An 18,583-nucleotide genomic window follows, 5' to 3' on the forward strand; every position below is an offset into this window, starting at 1 on the left:
GGCTGAAGATAGTTGGGGAAAACACTGTTGCCCAGATCGCACTCCTGCCTGTTCAGTCACACAACACCACTCTGTCTTTTACTGTGATGATGGATTTTTGAAGTAATGTTTCTGAAGTGCCTTGACTTTGTTGTCATCTGTTTTTGTGATCTCTCTTTGTGCAACTCTGACGCAACAGCCTTGTTCTGTTTTCATATACATCATTGTCCCTCGTTGTCACGGTGATCTGCCTCCTGATCTCTTCTCGGCCGCACACAGCAAGGTGCTCCTACTTCAGATCTCCATGTTGATTCAAGCGTTGTTTATCACCAATGTAAACCTTCTTGTCAACAACGCACCTTAATGGGCAACGGAAACCTGTAACAGTTGTACCCAGTGAGATTCATTCGTCCCGCCGTGGTTGTTCAAATCCCCGTGTGGCAACATTAAAATCGAGTCTTGTCTGACTCACCTCAAGAGGTGAATACATATAACTGCATGGAAACTGAAAGAGGACTGAGTAGAGGTGAAGTGCTCAGTGCATCACTGGAGGTCTCCCAGCCTGGTTCACTTAAGCCAGCCCTAACTGCTGTATCAAAAAGGAAGGTTTTAAATCTAATCCTCAAAGAAGAGAGATTGTCAGCCCTCCGAATTTACGAATCACAATAACTCATGGGCTCCCAGCCTCAGGGAGGGATGCCAAGCTCTGGCACCTGCTACGAATCCCTCTGAGAATACTGTTGTTGCCCATAATAAAATCAGCAGGAAAGAAAAAGTGCCTGTCCTCGGACACAGTGATTGATGCACCCCGAAAATAACCACTCACACTCTGAATGCGGCTTGTGAAAGAGAACATTAAACCTTACAGCTGCACACTGTGTCTTGTGAAATCAGACACCAAATGATGAAGTTTTACCTCGGCTGCAGTTGTATGGATTTCCAAGAGAGGGAGATGTTACTCACAGGCGTCTACACTGTGCACATGGAGTAGCTTTTAGCCGTGATGATATGACTAAATCTGTAAGCTTGCATTTAAGGCTCAGGCTGATGTTTTAAGTGCAACTAATACAACATTTCTCCAACATCTCTCTAGCTTTATTTCTCTGACACTACAAGTCATCTGCATTGATGTGCGTCTGTTAGTGTTGCAAGAAGGTATGCAATGCTCACTTGGAGGTGCGAATAAAAACAAAAAGTTGCATTAGCCTGCTGAGCTGGTGGTCAGTCAAAACATATAAATGAAATAAAGTAAAAACCTTTCAGAGGAGACCTTCTTTAAATCTTTAAACATTCAGGGAAGATCATCTTGTATTTCCTTCTTACATCCAGGTCAAAGTTTTCATTCATCCTGTGAAAAATCTCGATCATCTCAACATCTCAAAATTTGCTGGAAATATTTATGCTTCCAAGATGATGTATCCATATAACTTTAGTGATACTCCGACTTTCACTCCAACACCACAAAGAGGTTGACATACAGTGTGTGATTTAATGAAATGTCTCAAATGTTGAGACATTCATGTCTTTATAAGTTGTAATAAAATTTGTGATTTTGTGGCTTTTCATCAGCTTAAAAATCTGATTTGTCCAATATTGTGGTTTATGACCAAATGCATATAAAACTAATGATGCCCATCAGCCTCAGCTGTACTTTGTGTCACAGTTCTGCTCTGAACTATGTTTTTTCTTCTGTTTGTCTTCCAGTTCATCCACCAGAAGACCTCAGTGTTTCTGTCCGAGCCCAGTCAGTCTGCCACATTCACTTCCAGCAAAGAGGCGAACATTTGTATTATCGAAAAAAATCCTCAGTTTAATATTTCAAATAAAGAAGATTCAGTTTTGTAAGAGAATGAATGGTCAAACATGGATGCTTATTACAATTATCAACAATTTATAATATCAGTTCTGAGAGGTGTGAAATAAAGAAGGTTAATTAAAGTTTGCTTTATTTCTTAATGACTTCAGAATGAAGTCTTTCACGTTTTAGCATCACGCTGTTTGGATTTGAAGCAGTCTCAAATCATCTGCCAGCACCTTATGTCACTGTGCGAAGGATGTTTTCATTTGCACCCAGCTTGCGGTTATGAAGATATTGATTGATGTGAGGATGATGAAGATCCTCAGTGACTCAGGGGCTGCTGATGACCTGATTGATCCATTCAGTGAACCTGGTGATGCGGGTGTAGACGCCATAGTAGTCTGGACGTCCACAGCCATGGCCCCAGCTCACCACCCCGGCCAGGAACCAGCGACCCGACGGCTTCTGGCACACCAAGGGACCGCCCGAGTCTCCCTGACGGAGACGGGCAGTGTTACAGGGGAAGGTTTATAATGTCTCTATAGCACAAAATTACCATAATAATTGAAGTGTTTATAATTAGCCATAGCGTCTCTTGAGGCTGAGATCACCCAGAGGACATTCAGGATGTGGTTTCACACTGAGATGTAGGAGTGGGAAGAGTCTGTTTGGGAGACCTGAGATTTGTATTTTGTCATTAAATCTATTCCACTTGTTTGTGCCTTTGGATAAATACAAATTCAGACAGAAAAAGAAGACTAGATGATTATGTGAGATGAACTGAAATTTAACTAACCATTAAACATTACAGGAACTTTAGTTAATATTATTACGTAGGATAAACAATAATATTAAGTTAGTTAATCTTAGAGTTGTCAATTGTATGTATATATAGCCTATATATAATATAAAACCTCTAAACATCTGCTTTAGTTTAAGAAAGTATTCCAGTTTATTTCAACCTGGTGTTTTTCCTGCAGCATTTTGAGATGATTCTCTGGTGGGTTGGTTACTCTGAGTGTCATCTGTTGTTTCACATTTAGTCCTTTAAAAATATGGATATAATTCAAAGTGGATTGTGAAATGAAATAAACATCTCATGTGTTTCTTTGTACCTGACAGGCATCTTTCTCTCCACTGCGATAACCGGCACAAAGCATTCTGGGAGTGACCAGGTGGCCGTAGGAGCGAACGCATGCTTCCTCACTGGCCAGGCGAACATCCACTTGCTGAAGAATATTACTGGCACGGCCTGGAGGAGGACATGGGGCAAAACATTTTCAGAATCATTTTCCATTTAGAAAAACAATGTCAAACTAGTAAAGCCAAAAGTGTGCGTTCTCCTCCCAGTCCTAACATTGTTGCCATGTTCTGATGACATAATAATGTTTGTCATTGACATTGATGCCTTTACTGGTTGTCAGTTCTAGAGCTGCAGATCAACTTATATGAGCAAACTCAAAGTCACACAAACCCACGGTGAAAGATGTCACAGACTACAGTCATGAAGCTCCATATAGGTTCACTTCAGTTTAGGCCTCATTCATTTTCAATCTTTTCTTGCTTTCTCTCTCAGCTTTTTCTAATCAACTGACTGTGGGTGGTTTTAGTTGACCAATCAGATTCCTCCACAACTGCTCGTCACTTTTAGATCTTCATCACATCCAGATGTTCTCTTTCTTCTGTTCCTCATCTCACCATCACCACCATCTATATGTCTAGACCCAAGGGGATTTCCTGCACATCCTCAGCCTCTTGCATAATGATATATAACGATATCACAATATGGTGCAATTCACAAAGACTCTGACATCTGTCACTTTTCTCCTCTTGTCCGTGCACATGACAATAATCTTTATTTTATTACTTTGTTCAGTTTGAAGTCTATCTTGATTGAAATACTGATTCCTCAGCTTGTATTAATCTTGTATCCATGCTGAATAGCTGTGAATATGTGTACACCATCAGTAAAAAAAATATAATGGCATGATTTCTTACACGTTCTTAAGAAAGCTTGTTATTATTGCTATAGTTTTGCAGCCATATTTTAATGTTTGCAAATCTACTTTCACTTTTTCTCTCAAAATTGATGTTTATTTTAATGAAACCTTTCATGCCAGAAAATGTTTTCATTAGGGTTCATCATGACACCAGAAACCACTTCCGCCCACACTCCTCCTGCCTCTTTAATTCAGATGGGTTAATTTCCTGCGAGTTTGCTCAGTTAAAATAGAAAATACACTTTCCTTCACGTTACCACCTCTACATTCCACATATCTTGCACTGATAAGATGGAGCTTTTAAAGACTACACAATCACCTCCTGAAAAGGTAATGCATTAGATTGGATTACTATACACAAGCCTTTACCAGGCTTAAAATTACTTTATACAAATAAAAATAAAAACTGGGCATGTATGCCATTCTTTTCAAAATAAACTGTAAATAAAACTGTATTTGTGCACATTTAAATTACTGTGTCAGTTTAATTTCAATATTATTTATAGCAGTCATCTCAGGGCACTCCTAAGGTCAAGACCTTCCCATATTATACAATATGCAAGCACTTGGCAACAGAGGGGAGGAAAAGTCAGTCCTTTACAAGGCTGATGTGGTGTTGCGTCAATGTATACCAAAGGCCATGGTTAAATGGAGATTGCTATTGTTTTGGATGAAAAAAAAATAAACATCTTTCACTTATAGTCAAGAGAAAATCTTTGTTGCAAATAATTTGCAGATTTGTTAAATTTGTTGCGGTCACAAACTTGTGGTATTTTGAGAGGCAGTTGTGAAGTTACCATTCCCAATCATAGTGTCCTCAGGTTCTCAGTCAGAACCACTCCTCCCTGGCTCCACCCTCTTTTATCAGCCAAATATGGTAACTCATGGTTCCAAAAAAACAAGATGGCAACGGCCAAAGTTCCAAAATCAAGGCTTCAAAAGTTCCCAAATGGGTTGATACTTTTCATAATAAAATCCATTATCTGATAAATAAACTGCTTCCATATACTCATTCCACCAATACTCCAGGGTCTGTCTTATCTCCTACGATCTCCCCTTCCCTCTTTCCCCGCTCACCTCCCTCACGGAGGGACCCCCAGCCGGTGACCCAGCAGAGCAGGCCTGGCTCCAGCTGGTGGGTGGAAGGGAGCAGGCAGGCGGGTCGAGCATGTCCAGCTAGCGGCACAGACGCGTCCCGTTGGAGCTTCAGTAGGGCCAGGTCGTAGTCCTGGGACTCACTGTCGTAGTAGTGGTGAAGGTGGATGCGCTGAACTCGTGCCACTTCCTCTGTGGGGCTGCTGCGGTTGAGCAGGAGTTTACCCAGGTAGACTGTCCACACTGAGGGGGAGTAGAGGCTGCAGCAGGACGAGAAGACAACAACTTGTAATGTGTTACAGAGTCAAGAGGTCTTTAAAATAATATAGCACCCATAGTTACTTTTTGTTGTTGTTGTTTGTATTATTTTTTTAGAGTCTTCCACCATTGATGTAACAGTCTAACATATTGGTCTTCCTTTACCCATCAATCCTGTGTAGGATAGGAAGTGAGCCCCCTGTCAGTGGGGTCAAACATCTGACCAGGACAGTCATGGAGGCCAGGGCTCGCCACGTAGCAACAGAGAGGTCGGTATCAGGTGGAGCGCCAAAGATGACAGATAAAGAATTTTGGGGCAATGAAGACATCATAAGCTCATGTTATAGTTTCAAACATGTTCGAGCAGAAGGTTATTACCTTGGGACAGGACCAAAGCATATGATTGCGATTAGCAGGGGGTTGTTTGCAGCGATTCCAGGTGTCACTGACGTCAGGGTACATTTTGGGCCAGGCTGGTGTTTGTTTTTGCATTGAATACACATATGGAAGATTTAAGTAAGTCTGCTCCCAAATGCTGTTTTCAGGCGCTTTTGGTTTGAGTAGGGAGACTTGGATTGACTTATACCTTTTACAGCATATTCCTGTAATCAAAACACAGGCATCTTAAACTACTTGCAGATCCACAGGCTGTGTAAACTTGGGCCGATCAATTGTTTTAATCAGGCCTATCCAGCCTGTCAGTTACAAAGGCAGGGCAGACCTGAGATCCTCTTCTACCTTTAACTGAGCAAAATATTTAGCCACAGATCAAACAAAGATGTTGTTTTGTAGATTCCTAAATATAAAAACCAACTCTTTGCCCATTTAAGTAGAACTAGAGAGTAAGGGAGCTGCCGTGCCAGTGAATTATCTGGTAGTGCTTTGCTCTTTTGGTAGTTATGACTTTTTAAGTTTAAAATTTAATGAACTGCTCGAAGATACAACAACAGGAGTGATGTGATGGGTCCGACAAGTACAGGAGCAGATCATTCGCATAAAGTGATAATTTAAGTGTAGTGTATAACGGCTCGACATCCTCAAAGTGCTCCTTTGTGTGCAGCCAGCTGGCTAAGGTGACAGTGAACACTGATGGTGACGGTGAGCAGTGATGCATTTTTGACTGCAAACATATGCCTGAGCAACTGATTCTGTTTTTCAGCATTTTTCATCATTTAGACTGAAATGTCTAAACTCTGAAGACTGCAAAAGCTTTTAATCACCATGCAGCAAAATAAAGTAGAGAAGAATTGTTAATCCTCTCCAGGATGGTGTGATAGTTTTGGCCACTGTCCAGACCGCTGATACTGGGTCGAAAAGACACAAGCATACAGTATATGAATACAAAAATAGACTGGCTCTGAGTCAACAGGCTGTCAAAGTTAAACCCTGGACAGCAAAGATACAACAGTAGAAGTGATGAGAGAGGAAGTTTGGAGAAAACAGAAAGATAAACATGATTGATAAAAAAATACTAGAATACTAAAAATGCTTCATCAAAGTCAGCGTAGAGAATGAAAATATGTTATTCTTGCACAACACAGTACCTCAGGTTGCCGTCCGTTTGACAGCACTTTCGATTCCTGCACTCACCGGTTGTCATAGAAACAGTGGGCGGCAGACACCACCCACTGGCTGGAGATTAGCGCACCGCCACAGATGTGGGTTCCTTGCACCTGCAGACTGGCCTGCCATGGCCACTCCCCCTCAGAGGCGCTGGTACCCCCAACGATACGGCTGGAGAACTGCCTCAGGCCGCACTCTGAATGAATACACAGGTATATACTGCATGAGTACACAGCTGCAAATGTGGACAACGTGTGCTAAATAAACTTAAAATAAAATGCTTGAGTTAGTGACAAAAATATATTTACATCCAGTATATCTAATCTTTCTGATCGAGAAAACACGAAAAACACAAGTTAATGAAGACAGATTTTCTTGATTGATTTTATTTCGTTTTCATTAAAAAGCAGGTTGATATTATGCTTAAGATGATCTTGACAAACCTGTCCCCTAAATTCTAGTGTAAATGAAATCGAGTGTAAAGGCATAAAGTGAATAAAAACAGTGTGTATCTTCTCACCACACTGCTTCTCATCTGAGGCATCGGGGCAGTCAGTGACAGAGTCACACTCGGGGTTCGGCTTCTTCAGACACGTTCCATCAGCGCACACATAGGTCATATCTGTACACTCAACACCTGGACACACACATACTGGAAATGTAATGCTTTGCTGTGATGCTGCGCTTTGCACATGCACATTCATGACTGCCAGAGTTGGCTGATACTTCCCATCCGAATATACACAGGAAGTTATATTTAGACTACAATGCTCAAAGGTGCAAAGATTTGAGTTTTGCTACTTTTCAAATTGTCTTTTGCTGAAAGCTGTGGCTCTCTGTTTTGTGTGAATATGTGTGAATGCACTTGAACGTGTGATTTTCTTACCATCAGTACAGTTCATCTCATCTGTGGCTTCAGGGCAGTCTGGGTGTTGGTCACACACTTTGTAGTAGTCCACACACTGGCTGTCCTCTGGACACGTGTACTGTGCCACACACACTGAAACACACACACACACACACAAGAAATATTAGTATGAGCGGTCATGTGTGTTCATATATACAGTAACATTCAGTGACATGAATTAAGGTGACAGGATGTTGTGTAAAAGCAGCAAGACATCGTGACAGTAGTTCAGTATTATGTAACATGGAGCAGTGCACAGGAAGTCTGCTGTGCTTCTCAATTATTGTTTAAAACCTATTTTCAGACTTGAATATTTTTGGTTCGATAATAGATAACTAGATTCAGTGCTTGCCTGATTATATTTGATAGGTTAAATGGAAAACACTTTTTTTTTTCAAGAGATAATAGTGGATTTTCAGGATTGTATTATAAGCAGTCTGTGTTTTTATTCAATAGAAATTGTACTTATTCAAGCATAGAAGCAAATTTGCCATGTTTCTGCTGTGTTTACGTGATTATTATTTTATTTGCTATGAAGTAGCATCTAATCAGTAGACCTTTAAGGCAAACCAATAACAGCGCTGTAGCTTGACAAGCTGCCAAATCTCACAGGTTTTAAGTTGTGAGATACTGTCTGCCATCCAAGTGGATTCAAAGGATTTAGATAGAACAGGTCCATCAGATCAGATCAACATCACTCTCGGATTTTAAGCCAGCCAGCTTTCATTAGCAGCACACTGACAAGGCTCACATTATAGTATATGTTTTGCTTCAATAAACCTCGCAGCTTCAGTCCTCTTAAAGTGTCCCAAGTGGTGACTGGTAGAAGGTAAATTTAACAATATGTAAATTGCATTGGGATTCACTTCACTGCACTGTTTTTAGTTTTAGCAGGAAACAACAAATTATGTGTTGACTCGTGAATTTAGCACGTAAAATATGTACCACAGTTCCTCTCATCAAGTCCGTTGGGACAGTCTTCGATTCCATCACAGATAGGAACGCAGAGGCCATTCACAGTGCACAGGAACTGACCCGGGCAAGCTATAAAACACACAGTCCAAATCTGTGTTCACAAACATGATAGAACTCTTTAACCAAATTAATAAAGTGGGGCACTTTGGAAATCTGCATCCACAACTTACGGTCGGACAGGTTAAAGATGCTGTAGTGCAGCTGAAGGCCCGGCCCGGTGAGTGGTACCTCAGACGTCATGACAATAATGGTCGTCGTAGAGAGCAGGACGAGGCGTTCGCTGTAGGGCTGCAGAACCCTCGTACCACACAGTCTGAGAAGAAAGAAGATATAAAATTCAGTTATGTTTCCATGAAGGGCCAACAGTAATATAGGCTTTTGTGGAAGTCTACAGGTTTGCTTTTTAAATAGCAATGGATCACCCTGAAGCCCTCAACCCTCAGGTTGCACTTTAATCAGACTTTTGACAGTTTGAAAATAAACAGAAATGTCATATTGAAACTTAAATGTCCTGTAACAGCAACAGGAGACTCATGGGACGATGCTGCCCCCTGTTGTTGTGAAGAATAAAATCATGTGACGACTAAACATTTATAACTGCAATTTGTTCCATTTTCCTTTTTTTCAACTGACATCACACACATCATGACCTACACACAGGTGGAAATTATAAATAAACAGTTTGATTCCCAACAAGATGCACTGAACCTTTTTCTCTCCTCTGCTCTTTAGTGTACCAGGTGTATCTTTTCGGTTCGGTATGTGTAATGTGGTTATTGCTGCCGCCTGCATGTGTTGTGGTGGCTCAAAGTAAGGATAAAGAGGAAGTCGGGCTCAACCTAAAATATCTAAGCATATTAGAGGCTCATCACCTGTGTACTAAACAGTTTTAAAAAACCTTCCCATGTGACCATTTTAGGAAAGAAAAGTTACTTTTTTGAAAAGAATCTGTTCTCAAAAAAGTCCTTTGCAGTCATGAAAAGTAGATTAAGTTGAGTAACAACTGTAGAAAGGACAGTCTCTGCTGATGTTAACCACACTTGTCAGCTAAACTCTCATCAACGATGTGAGTGTTGCTGCCAGTGAACCTTGGAGAGCCGCTCACCAGAGAGCCTAAGACACTGACCAAAGACCAGCCTTATTCGCTGTGGCCCAGTCTACCTGCGGTTCTGAATGATCCACTGTCCCTGGGTACAGGCCTGGTTGTAACTGGATCTGCTCAGCTCGTAGCCCTCAAACTCCAGAGACAAGCCCATCACTGCACCGGGCATCTGCAGAAGTAAATACAAAAACACAACAAATACACACATACAGTAATGTCCATATGTGTGTCCATATTAATGATTCACAGCTTTACACTTGTTTATGTATATTTACTCAATGAAAAAACACATGAAGACATCATTAGTAAATCAATAAAAGACTCTCGCATGCAAAAACGCATGTAATCGCATATGAACACAATCACATGTGATTGTGCATGTTATCATATGTTGTAACATGTGGTAAACATGTGTCATACATGTAATCACATGTGTCCTATGTGGAGAACATGGGAAACTCGTGTGTTTTTTCTGTAAGGTGATATATGGATGGAAGAGACTCACGGTAAAGCTCCAGGTGCAGTTGGTGTTTGGAGGGTAGTAACTGGGAAAGAAAGGCGTCCTTAGTGTCCCCTGGACACCTGATACAGCCTTCAGCTGTATCGTGGAATTACAGTCTGACAAAGATAAAGACAGGGAACAAAAGAGATGTTTTTATCCACAATACAAATCCATTCTCCTGTTCATCGGTGAATTTCAACAACTACAAAACATACTGCTGGATGAAAACTCTGACAGACAACTACCTGCTGGTATTGATATAGTCTGGTCGGGTAAGGCCAAGATGAACTGCCATAAAACTACAGATACAGATATTCATGTTTTCCATTGGTCCATTCCAAAGTCCATCTGACTTTTGTGATTCTCTGACTTCTAACAAAACCAGTCTGTCATTTATACAATGAAATTTCTAAACATCTAGATAAATTGGCGAAAAACTTTGGTGCAGATGTTGGTGTTTCCCAGATGATGTATCTTAAGGACTTTGGTGATCGCCTGACTTTTCCCTCCCGTGCTAACATGAAGTTGACGTTTGTGGTTTTGAGAGAAATGTGTCCACGACCGACGGATGGATTACCATGTCGTTTTGTGCAGACAATGATGTGAAACTTTATCTTGTAAAAGTTATTCTTTCATTATGAGAAAAGATCTCATTACTGATGCTAACACATTATCTTTTTAGTATTTGTGTTATGAGCAGGTTGCTATGGAAGCGTTAATTCAAAGCAGCACTGTGCATTAAATTAAGCCTCAAAGAGCTTCATGTACGGCTTAGTCCTATTGTTAACAAATCTTAACAATTTCCTCTTGTAAGTTTTCAATTAGTTTTAATCCAACAATAGAAAAAGTTGTTCTTATATGGCTGCATTTGACTCACCGTATCCTCCTTTTCCTCTGAATAAACAATTGCATGAGACATATTTGTCACAGAAGGCTGAAGCATGCAGGCAGTCTTACCCCGGTGGTCCCACGCCTGTGCGGCCAAAGAAAAGGGGTCTTTGTAATTATGCAGACCCTTTTTCCAAACCACTGTCATCCACTCGCCTGACGACAGGACGCGCACCACATGCTCATGTCTGCTGCAGCCGTACACACTGAGGACAGAAGTCGTCAAAGTGATAGATTATTAGATTTAGAAATAAACGGGCTAACAGTAAACTTTGAATCCCTCACAAATCAGGCACTGACTGAGGATAACGACAGAGTGGGAGGGATTTGTTTAGTGGTTTGTTAATTCAGCCCATTACAGGAGGACAGACACTGGCCGGATATGTCACAGCTAATATACATTAATGTCCAAAAGTTTGAGATGCTTTAATCATGTTTATCCACACTGTCAGGGAGGCATCTCCTCAGTCTTAAATCCATTGTCACTTCGGCAACAAGAGGAAGATGAAGTCCTGTGACAGATGATACGGCCCCCACAGAGCACTGATCTCAACGTCAGTCAGTCAGTCTGGGAATATATGAGACATTTTAAATCCACTGAAGCACCGTGGCTTCTCCGATGCTGGGAACAACCTACCTGCCAAGTCAGTGGATAAGCTGCGTGCTGAAAGGAACTGAATATTGATTTGATTTAGGTATGTATTTGGTTCACTCCCCTACTATCATGGATTAATTTTGAAAAGCATCCCAGCTTTAATTTTAGTGCCTCAAACAGTTGCACAGTGTATTATATCTGTTGTTGTTTTGCAAGGAACTCACGATGTGATGAGATGATTGTCAGAGGGCGTGAGGGAGTCGTACACCACCAGCCTGTCACAGCACTCCGGCAGCAGCCACTCCATGTGGAGCTCCAGCTGGGACCCAGGGCTGGCCTGGAGGTGCCACAAGCAGGAGGAGCGCTGCGTGTCGGGGCCACGGAGAGCCACAGCGCTGCTGGACACCACCATCTGATAGCGGTAACAGTCTTGGGGCAAAGAAGCCAAAAATGAGAGTTGGACTTTGTGCACAAAAAATGACATTTGTGTCGTGACACAAAGTTGGATAAATATTGTTTCTATAATTCTTATACTTATTTGTTAAAGCTGGTAGGCCCTGATTGTTGACATCATGTTGAGATGTGAAGTTTTGCTCTGATTTTATGTTTGAAGCAATGTAATGACACAGAAAAGAAACAATTTTTATTTATTGAAATTATCTTGAACAGTGTTACATACACATGAGGCGAATTAATCGAGCATTCGGAGGTGTCTTTCTTTATCCTTTACTTAACAAAACACACCATGACGTCACCCATTGGTTTGTGAACAGCTGTTTTGAATCCTTGAGTCTAGCATTTCAACCGTCACCATTTGTTTGTTTTTTTGACAGAATTGACCATATTGGATGAGGCAAGGAGATGTGAGGGGTGGGTTTTACAAAGAACCTTAGGCCACTATGCCCACCCACCTATAGTGGAAACCTGACTGCACCCCAAGCATGTAAATCAAACCAGACACACACCCTAACCTACCTCTCTTTGAGTCTTAATATCCAATTAATGATAACATTACTTTCAGAAGGACCATCAGAAAATGGATCTGAAGGAGTGAATTTAACTACTGACACCATAATAACTTGTGAAAAAAACATTGACTTTGTATTTCATGAGAGAAGTTCATCTTTTTTGAAAGGGAGTCTATTGGAGTCAGAGGTTTTTGGAGCCAGCCCGTACGGCCCCCAGTGGTATTGCACTTTCAGGGACTTCTTTACTTCACTTTCCAGACCTGGAGGGTACGTCCATTTTGGCATACATAGTCAACCTTAATAAACTGGGAATATTAGCACACATATCTTACTTGCTTACAACAAACCTTAAACCTTCAAACCTCAAACCAAGAATTAGCACATTAGCTAATATTATTAGCTAATAAATCTTTGCACTATTGTTTAGTTAGTTTAATTTAATATTAATATATTTTATTGTATATATTGTGCATTTTCATATTTAATATTTTTTACAAAAGATTTACCCTTGTGGGATTAATAAAGTATCTATCTATCTATCTATCTATCTATCTATCTATCTATCTATCTATCTATCTATCTATCTATCTATCTATCTATCTATCTATCTATCTATCTATCTATCTATCTATCTATCTATCTATCTATCTGTCTGTCTGTCTGTCTGTCTGTCTGTCTGTCTGTCTGTCTGTCTGTCTGTCTGTCTGTCTGTCTGTCTGTCTGTCTGTCTGTCTGTCTGTCTATCTATCTATCTATCTATCTATCTATCTATCTATCTATCTATCTATCTATCTATCTATCTATCTATCTATCTATCTATCTATCTATCTATCTATCTAAGGTTACAGGTAATGTTAGATTAAAAAAAAACCTGCTGAGGACTGACACATCCAATTGGTGAGAGCTGATCGGGGGGAGCTCAGATGCTTTTTACCGTAGCCTACATAAAATGTAGTCTAGCATTGGGGCACTGTCCTGCTTTGACACACCTGTAACGCCTACGATACCTGAGACACTATGTATGCCAAAAACATTGTCTGGTCGTCTTCCTCGAAACCGTTTCTTCATGACAATTTGAACAATAAAGCATCTATTTTTTTAATTCTGCTTGTCCATGTGTTTCTACTGTATATCCAAACAGGATTTGAGTTCATTTTGAAAAATAATTTAAAGATTATTATTAAAAAGTGTCTCAACATGATGGCATTATGTATCTACCGTAATACAAGATCAAACTTAAATCTCCCCAATTAGGTGATTTGAGTCATTTTCACCAAGTCTCTTCCCATAATGGATTTATCCTATATACCAGAGTTGTTACATGATTTGTAGATGTAGTTTACGATATTGTACATTGTAAAAACACACTGTACATTCTGATCACTGTCGTTCAATGCATAATATTTTTACTCAAACAAATGTACAGAATATTGTACTGCATGCTGATTAGAGTTCAATCCACATTCATTAGTTTACAAAACAATAAATTATGAGCAAGCAAATGAAGATTAAGTGTGATACCGAATGAGGCTTTTAAAAGCTCTACAACTCTGGAGTCAGTTTCTGTAAGGAGTAGAACAAAAACAGGAATTAAAACAAAACTAAATATAACTGTAATCCTCTTTCTGCATGCTTTTTAAAAAATCTTTCCTTAAAGCTTACACACACACACACACACACACACACACACACACACACACACACACACACACACACACACACACACACACACACACACACACACACTCTCTTTTTTACTCCTTACCACTGACAGACAGCGTGAGGAGGTGGAAGAGGTGTCCATCTATGCTGGCCATCTCTTCTTCCTTTGGCCCGCTGTACCTCCTCAAGCCCTCCTGCAGGCTCCTGGTGACCCTATCCAGCGTGACCCCCCCTGCATGGCTGCTGGGTACAGACAGCACTATCCAGAAGTGAGCCACAACACTCCCCTCCCTGCAGAAACAAAGCCAAGCCATACATCCACATAGAAGTTAAAGATATCACTCTGTCAAACCATGAAGTGTTTTTCTACATCACTGCAACCAGGAGAGATTAAATCACAATCACTTTCAGCTGAAAGTTGACTCTTTAAATTATGGATGGATTGTACAACTTTAAAAGCACATTTTGGGTTAAACATTATGATCTAGACAGGAAATACAGTAAAACTTTCTGTGGTGGGAAAGTTAAGGTTCATTTGGTTGTAAAGAACTCTTGTAAAGAATGTAGTTTTCCTTCAGCAGAGCAGCATAACTTGCACAATGCCTCCAGAGTTTCAAGAGCCACCTATCTGCCAAAAATATCGTTTTGTTGACAAGTTACACCGTTGAGAATTTTACTGCCATCGTGTACAGAATTTACTTGAACACAGAGTTAATAGCAAAACTCAGCTTCCAAACATACATCTGTGAATAGTAAACTTCCATACAAAGCAGCCACAGCATCATATGACCAGACCTATACATTCTTTGTGTTAATGGATCTGATTAAGCTCCATTGAAGATTGTTTCCAGTCACTGCTTTCTATGGTTGTAGATCTCGGGCTAATTTTGAAACTATTGGTGCAGCCTTTAACGAATCAGCATTGACCACCATATATCGTGTGCTGTGCACAGAAGCTCGACCTCCGCCTCCATTATTTGGAACTATTGTCTTTGCACACAGCTGGTCACTGATTGGTCAGCCCTTCAAAGTGGCTGAGCAAACATTAATGTGAACAGGGTTTCCAGACTATAATCACAGCAAAGCCTGAAACTGTAAGCAATGGGCAAGTGGAGCAAGGCTAGTTATTTCAAAACCCACAGTTATATTGTTGAAACAGAGCTGGCAAAGTTAGAAACTGAGAATAACAACAATGTAAAGGACAACCAGGCGATCTTTTGAGCTGAAGTCACATGCTCTACTGAACTACACCCCATCATCGATCCCCAAAGCATCGATACAGAGGCCGATCGCTGAGATAAATGAATGTGAATGATTGAATTAAATATAAGTTGCCATCAACATGTGGTAGCAGAGTGGCTTCTCTTCTCCTAAACACATCTACTACAGACCATGATGTTAGCAGAAGTGAGCATTCACTGTCTGATTGTTCTGTCACTCCTATCTTGGTTGTTATGGCTGTACTATATGTGAAGACAAAGTTAGATCCACATACCCAAAGGCGAACACAGTGGTGTAGTTTAAGTATCGAGAAAGACTCGAGCGATTCATTATCTTCTCTACCTGAAAGACAGAAACGACAGTATGAGCAGTTCACACCTAAACATTCAACTACATGATGGATGTCAATGGAAGTGACGTAATCCAGCATATCAATTAGTTTCTCAGATACCCGTCTGAACAGAATGCAGCTGCTCATTAATAGTAATATAGACGACAGTCTGTTCTTGATAACTCCAGTCCTGGCTTCGGGCTTCTTTAGACACATTTTACCTATTTCAGTCAAGTCATGTTTTGAATTTTTTTTGTCAGACTATAAAAATATTCCTCTGTGGTAATTGATCAGAATTAATTCTTCTCCCTATGTGGTCTCACTGAGTGCTAATTCACTCCAGATCGTCCATCTCATAATGGATATCCATTATTTATACCCGATTTATCCTGAACAGGGTCACGGGGGGCTTGAGGCTATCCCAGCTCACTTTGGGCGAAGGCAGGGTTCACACCCTGAAGGTAATTTGTAGAATCACCAAGGAACCTGACATGCATGTCTTTGGATGATGTGAACCAAGTTAATTTATTGTACATGAGCATCAACACAATTTGTGTTCTTCACTCACCGTGTTCTGCACTCTCCTGGCTTCTTTCTTGAACGCAGAGCCGTTGTGAGAGGACAGATCAGCAGAGAAGTTCCTGTTGAGGATGGATATGTAGGCCGTGTACTGCTGCTGGACACGAGGCTCTAACACCCAAACCCTGTACTCTGTGACAGAGGTAAGTATGAAGATCAACACACCAAAAATAAACTAGAGTTTATTAGACTAGAGTGTACATTCAAGCTGTTCTGTGACGCGTTATATAGGCCAAGCAGTTAATTGAGTTAATCCAAAAATACTGATGTTTTGTTCGTATAATGTTTGCCACATTCACCATCCAACAAAGTATTGGACAAACTAAAGATTTGGACTTGATGATGGCACTGGATGAAAGGTCAAGAGACCACCAAAGTTATTAAAACTCATGCTGAGGGGAACATGAAGATCTCAACATGATTTTATGGCAATCAATCCAACATGGGATGTTTCTTGATGGTGTTAGAGCAAAAGTCAGGAGATCACCAAAGTAATCTGGATATATCCTCTGATGTCGATGAATATATGTACATATATATTTACAAAAGTTGAAATATTCTAGCCCGCAGTACCATATACTAGAAAGGCAAAAAATGATTAAATCAATAAGAGAGAGAGAAACAACTGTTCACCTAGGAAGTACCAGGCCAGCATGGCTCCTGCTACAGTAAGGATGATGATGAGGATGATGAGGAAGGCAAGGAGACGCTTGCAAAATTGAGTCTTCTTGGTCGGTGGAGCCACAGCTCGCGTAGCAGCTCCTACCTGAATGGGTGAATGGGAGGCAAACTGTAAAGCTCTTTGAGACCAGGGGATGAAGTGTGCAGACCATTTAGCGTTCTTTCCCTGCGATCAAAAAGTTCTACGAATGTTGCTGTTGCGTAGCACACAGGTTTTTGTGACCACTGGTATGTGTGCATTTGTGATGTCACCATGGACATTTGTATCAAACTTGGGCATGGTTTAATTCCACTCATTAGCTCTGCAGTGAGCATTAGCCTCTTGCTAATGTGGCCTTGAGCAGGGATGAGGTTATCTCAGTCCATGCTCCTCATTTTCAAACTTGTCGTCGTCAAACCAAACCGATGCTGACGCAGATCTTTCTTTTATCTCCATAAATGCAACGTCTCCCAGGTTCTGTGAGCAGACTTTGATGTGGATACTGTAGAGTTCCCCTTTCAGACATTTTCAAACAGTCGGAAACCGGATGAGGCTTTTAACAGAAAAGGGTTTTAAGGGCAGGAAACTGAAAGCTGTCACAAAACCACAGCAGCGTCTTCATCTGGTGGAGATTTCATTCACAATCAGTCACATCAACAACATTAAAAATCCAAACAAAAGCCTCTATTTTGAAAAAGGCTTGTGTTGCCAATGATATTCTGTTAAAAACAGATTTACTCTCACAACTCAAAAGGTTTGAAATACATGTCAATCTACTGAGTGATTAACATTATATCAAACTACTGCAGCTATTTCAGTGTTTTAATGTTACTGACCCTGTTATTCAGAGAAGCAGGCGTGAGTCCCTGGTCACATGAAATAGCCTTCTTTGAGTCTTGTCCGAACGCCATTGCGTCACACCACATTCCTTGCTCCTTGAGAAATCATCTTACTGTCCATGAGGGCTCATTGTGGTCTGAATTTCCGATCTAACAGCTTTTTACGAAGCATCTCTTGTAGTCACACAGCCAGACATGTTGCTCAGACAGACAGCGAGCAGCTCCCTTTCTGTTTGTAAGTCCAAAGGTAAAAAAACATTTTTTTAAATAGCCAGTCAATATCTCCCAAAGCTCATTTAGTTTTGCACATTGCTGAGAGCTAAGTTTTCTCTGTACATCCACAAAGCTTGAACAGATGATTTCATATCATACGTTGCGAGTACCTTCCCATCTAAAGGAGCAGCAGGGAGTCAGATGCACAGCAACTGTGCTGATGTCACTAATCGTTGCCTAGCAACAGTGATGCCCAGTCAACTCACCTGCACAGGTGCGTCTGTTGGGAATGAAGCTGGGTTATGATTATTTCATACTCAGCTTGATTCTCCAGAGTTTATTTCTCTTTCCTACGCAAACAATAAATCCCAAAGAGCCATACAGTGACTCAGCAGAGATTTGTGTATTTTAACTCATGCACTAAACACTCAATATCTCTATCTCACA

At 40.7% G+C, this 18,583-nt stretch overlaps 1 protein-coding gene across 1 annotated transcript; it reads right to left on the bottom strand.

Annotated features, from left to right (window-relative positions):
* Nucleotides 1–1,892: 1,892 nt before the first annotated feature.
* Nucleotides 1,893–17,995, bottom strand: LOC138615641 (transmembrane protease serine 6). Its single transcript, XM_069689393.1, has 18 exons — nt 17,917–17,995; nt 17,057–17,185; nt 16,413–16,555; nt 15,788–15,855; nt 14,396–14,583; nt 14,152–14,193; nt 11,887–12,091; nt 11,137–11,273; nt 10,183–10,295; nt 9,737–9,846; nt 8,746–8,888; nt 8,546–8,644; nt 7,580–7,693; nt 7,214–7,330; nt 6,721–6,889; nt 4,855–5,132; nt 2,893–3,029; nt 1,893–2,272 (listed from the first exon to the last, which is right to left on the bottom strand). Exons 1-18 carry the CDS (start codon nt 17,993–17,995, stop codon nt 2,108–2,110), a joined length of 2,436 nt encoding a protein of 811 aa, XP_069545494.1. The 3' UTR covers nt 1,893–2,107.
* Between the last annotated feature and the right edge of the window lie 588 nt (nt 17,996–18,583).

Source organism: Brachyistius frenatus, unplaced genomic scaffold (genome assembly GCF_029030835.1).
Source record: "Brachyistius frenatus isolate BFR_SWC_R1_liver_20210118 unplaced genomic scaffold, ASM2903083v1 Contig_7, whole genome shotgun sequence".
Lineage (NCBI taxonomy): Eukaryota > Metazoa > Chordata > Actinopteri > Embiotocidae > Brachyistius > Brachyistius frenatus.